At 43.8% G+C, this 5,042-nt stretch overlaps 1 protein-coding gene across 1 annotated transcript in view; it reads left to right on the top strand.

The window, feature by feature from the left end:
- The first annotated feature begins 915 nt into the window (after positions 1 to 915).
- IL12A (interleukin 12A) overlaps positions 916 to 5,042 on the top strand; it is a 7,243-nt gene continuing 3,116 nt past the window's right edge. Inside the window, exon 1 of the mRNA XM_009279461.1 lies at positions 916 to 990. Within this exon, the coding sequence (XP_009277736.1) occupies positions 916 to 990 (75 nt within the window). The remainder of the gene's footprint in view (positions 991 to 5,042) is intronic.

Raw genomic sequence — 5,042 nt, 5'->3', positions numbered from 1 at the left:
GGCAGAGAAGACAAGGAGACAAGGGAGGATCCCATGGGGGTCCTGAGGTCCCAGGGTGATGGGCAAGACAGGCACCACTGCTCCGTGCTCCGATGGAGGGACCAGGGGACTGAGGTGGTGCCCCAGCCCTCGGCACCCACCTCTCCGCACTGCAGCACCATCCAGCCCCATGAAGGTCCTCACAGGAGCTTTTTATCTCTATTAATGTTATAAAACTTTAAAACAAAACCCACAGGGTTGATGGAGAGTTTTACCCACATCACCAATTCTGTTTCTGTGGGTAAGGGTTCCTGGATCTTGCTCACATCTTTTATTTTCTGTAAAGCATCGCGAGCTAAGTATGGCAATCCCTTAAAGTGACAATGCTAAGACGGGTGCTGACATTCCCTTAATAGAAAGCTTTGTAGTTAACCTTGCAGTAAACACAGCCAGTTGATGATGGGGAAAAAAAATCAGCTCCTAGATCCAATTGAAAAAGCCGCTGAAAGAAACTTGGGATAAAAAAACATAACTCTTGTCTTATCTCAGGCATACGTTGATTCAAAAAAACCCCTGCCTTTCCCCCCATGTTCTAGGATGCTCTTCAAACAATCCTCCCATTTCAGTGTGAGAAGTTCCCTGGCCAAAACGTAACCATTCAAAATACATGTGTGCTTTTTAGGGAGCTACGGCACCTATCCAGCAGTTACCACCAGCTCCATCCCTTTCCTGGAAAAGGCTGGCATGTGGATTCGAGCTTTGGAGTGGAGCCTGGAAATAACATTTGAATTTGGGAGTCCCCAGTCTGGCTGGCCACCTAAGAACACAAAGCTGCCAGGCTGTCACCTGAAAGCCAATGGCCAGAAACCCGCAGTGAAGAGCAGAGATGCTGCAGTACACAGCACGGTCACAGGGAAAACTGCACAAACTCCGGCGATGGTTGGAAGAGAGAAGGGCCAAGAGGTGCAGGTGATTAACACCCAGGATCTTATGGGTTTCAGTGCGCTGACTGTGGGTTCAGGAAAGCCACTTTGACACAGAAATAACATTTAGTTATGTAACTTTAGCTTTCAAATCAATAAAACTTCAGCACATGCCTAGGGTTATGCATTTCAGGGGATTCCTCGATGAATAAGCACCAACAGCCAAAAAAACACCAGGCAAGTTTCAAGTCTTTGCTTTCCCATTTTATGGAGCCATCGGTTCCCAACATAAATCAGAAGCAATGCTTCTGTCAGTGACACTATTTTGGTGAGATATCTGACTCCGGATCTTCTGAAAAAATTATCCAGGAGCAAAAAAATGATCCATGATCAACCCTCCATATGTTCTGAGAGCGGTAAATAGTATAAAAATTAGTTTTACTTACTGAAGCATCCAGAAGTCTTATTCCTCACAACATTTTGCAGTTCTTTTTATGTAGCAACTATCTACAATTAACTGTCAGCCTAGCTGTGATATAATCATACTGCAGCTTTAATTTTTTATATATATAATTATTGCATAATTATATATATAAAAAATTATTGCATAATTATATATAATTATAATTACAGGGAATAGGACTCTCCTACAAATAACCCATCTCTTCCCATTGAAGATATGTTAGAAGTTGCTATATGACCTTCACAAAGGGTTTGGGAGCTGGCCTGCTGATGAAGAAAATTCACGTAATTTGACAGGTTACAGGAGAAGTAACACTGCACAGCCGGAGAACCGGTTAGGAAATATCCCTCCCCACCCATTTCACTGCAGCACACAGCTGGCAATGGAGAGGGCGGCGTGTGATGTTCATGGCTCTTCATACGTAGCTTACTGTGAAAGCAAGGTGGCCTTCATTTAGCTTGGACTTTGAGAGCAACCATGAAGACAAAAATTAGATTGCTATCTATACAATGGGAGAGGAGGCAAGCCAAGATTGAAACAAAATGTCAGCACACGTTTCCAGGAACCTCACAGTTTTTTAGAACAGTGTGGCTGGAGAAGATCTTATTTCTCATCACTCGCATATACAGTCCTCAAAACTAAACTGAACTGAGGGGTTTGGGGGTTTTGGTTTTTTCTAATTGGGTTTCTTTATTATTATTGTTTTTCCTTTCTTTTTCAAATAGGATTTTTAAGTATTGGTTTGGTTGAGTGCAGTGTAGCCAAGAACAGAGTTTCATCCAGTTTTGACTACAATAATGTTACAGTTTTATAGCTAGACCCAGAATGGTTCTCATTTTTCTCTGGAGGTTAATTTCAGCAAAAGCAATTTATGATTGAAATAAAGCCAGCGGAACTACATTTTTTCATGTAAAATCACACATCTAACAGTTTTAATAGACTATGGTATGCAATTACTGCACTGTATCTCTAAATGCGTACATGATATATCCCTATCTTTGTTGCTTTAATAACACATGCATCGCTCCACCTTCATAATCCTTCATCTGCCTGATGAGATGAGTACCCGAGATCAAGACACAATATGCAATAAAAAGGACATGGATTTTTCAATTTCCAAAGAACTTGCTTTTCACTTTTGGATGCTGCTGACGTAGAAAATATTATTATGTCTAACTCCCCAAAATAATATTAATATTAGATGTTAGGCTGTATGTAATCACTAGGGAACGTCAAAGCCCAGCCCACAGATCTACAATTATTCCCATTTTGCAGCTAAGGCAGAAAGACCGTTAGTGCCTGGGACCAGCCCAGCCCGGGGACGGCAGCACCAGCCCCGATGCTGAGGTGTGTTGCTTCCCCCTCCTCCGGGCTGGCCACGAGACCATGCTTGCCCTGAGCAAAGCAGACAGACACAGAGCTGCTGAAAGAGCAGACCATGCACAGTAATTATCGAGATGCTTCATTCAGACTCAAGACCGGTCAAATATAGGATGCTTTGAGATGAAGGAGGCAGAGAGATGGATGAGACTAGGAATGAAAAACAGATATAACATCTGCCCAAAATAAATGTATCATTAAGACTTTATTACCTCATTGCTAGGACCCAGCAGTTAATATCTTATACGTCACTTTGAGACAAATCTCAATAAAAAATGCCTTACACAGGCGTGCGCTCACGTTCAGTCCACGACCAAAACACGATTGCAGTCAGGCACAGAATACAGCTATGGTGCAAATCGGGCAAAAGGAGCAGAAACCGGCCAGGCTCAACTCACCACCCATCCAAACTAGCACAACCACCATGTTAACATCGTGTTCAGCACCTGCCCTGGGGACTCTCACCACAATACCTGTGGGATTGCTGCTCCGGGGGGATTTGGGTCTGCAGAGTGTGATTACAAGTGCTGGAGCTTCGGCGGGTCTCTGGATTTATCATCTCTGGTCCTGCAATAGGTGTACAAGGATCTTCAGCAGCCTGGCATGGCAAGGACTTCCATTTCAGATGCTGTCAGGAAAATAAATGAGTGGTGACGATGGTATCATTCGGGCATGGTTCTTTATAGATAATTGAGAAAAACCTTCCTATTTGTAAAACAGCAAATGTAGCAACATTCAATTATTTCTTCTTCTACCAGGAAAGAAGTCACCTACCAATATTAGGATATATTCCATTTTATCAGCAAACTAAACCCACCCTGTGTTTCAGTAATACATTACCTAACCATTGGGCTGAGGGAACACTGACCAAGAAAGCATTTCTGCTTTGGAAACACCTGTGCAAAAACAGGACATTCCTTGCAAATTATCTGTGAGCCATATATCATAAGAGATAGAAAGTACATGAAGAAAGCAAAATATAGCTCAAGGTTTTGCATAAAAGGGAATCAGAAGTGTCCTACTTGCATGGCTGTCCTACATGTGTAGCCTGTATTTTTCAGTCCCCCACAGCTGGGGGCTGCTGGGGGGCCCTTTGGAGGTGAAGTCCTCTGGGAAGATGCTCTTGCTATCCCAGCCAGCTTTCAGCAGCACATATTGGACACCCTCTAGCCCCAGTTTTTGCCCCTACCTCACCGCCTCAGGACACAAAGAAAACCCTCCGGGAGCTGAGACTCAGCAGCAGGAAGGAAAGTCCTCTCTCCTGGCCCATGAGACCATTGAGAAGAGGCACCTCCACGCACAGCTTCCCTTGAGATAATTGTTCTGTGCACAATGCCCATTCAATAGCAGCTGCATTCAGAGACCCCTGGAGGTATTTGAGCTAAATATTCCTCCTTTCGAACAAAGAACCCTAACTAATATCCCAGTACATGCCCAAGTGCAGCACAGGAAAGCCATGAACAAGAAGCTGTCCAAATTGTGTGTCAGCACCCCACCTGAAGAGAAACCTCATGCCCTGCTGCTCAGGGCAACGCTGACTGCGCATTGGGCAAAGAAACCTGGAAAGCTGAACTGATGCCTTTTCAAGAACACGCATGCAAGCATATTCCGAAGGTCTCTTTCACTTCTGTGTCAGAAAAAAAAGGTCTCCTACACAAGACCAAAATCACAGCCCACAGTCTAATGACTAGTGCAGAAATGGAAAACACACAGTGAAACTGGAAAATTATGCAGTGCTGGTATTCTAGCAAAGTAAGTCTCTAGACACACCACAACCTTCTTATGGGAAACAAGATGTCAATTAAAATAATCTGAAAATGCGATATAAAACTCTTGATTCATCCTGCTCCCTTCCAAGTCGATAGCAAAACTCCCATCGACTTCATGACAGAACTGATGGATAGAAAAGTTTTCTACAGCATTTTGGCCAAGCTAAGAATGGCCACGTGCAATATGAACTAATATTGAAATATTTGGCAATTATACCAGATATATCAGCAAAAAGCAAGTTTCCAGGCAGGTTTTCATGAATATTCATTAACGACATCTCATCATTATAGTTTGTAATACTAAATAATGGAAATGGAAAAGCTTATCTATGTGTCATGCACATACTTTAAGTAGTTCTTATTTTTCTGTAAGCTCGCTGCACGCTGCATGCAAAGGGAATAGTCCTGGGTAAGGGACTTCCAGCCTCCACAAGTGCCCAGATCTGCCCCGCAGCATCCTCAGCCAGGCTCAGGCGCCGGCAGGGACCCCAGGAGCGGGAGCTCCGGGCCACCCCCCCCGCCCCGGGA

This window comes from Aptenodytes forsteri, unplaced genomic scaffold, assembly GCF_000699145.1.
Source record: "Aptenodytes forsteri isolate BGI_AS27 unplaced genomic scaffold, ASM69914v1 Scaffold299, whole genome shotgun sequence".
Lineage (NCBI taxonomy): Eukaryota > Metazoa > Chordata > Aves > Sphenisciformes > Spheniscidae > Aptenodytes > Aptenodytes forsteri.
This window is presented reverse-complemented; position numbering and strand designations above follow the sequence as displayed.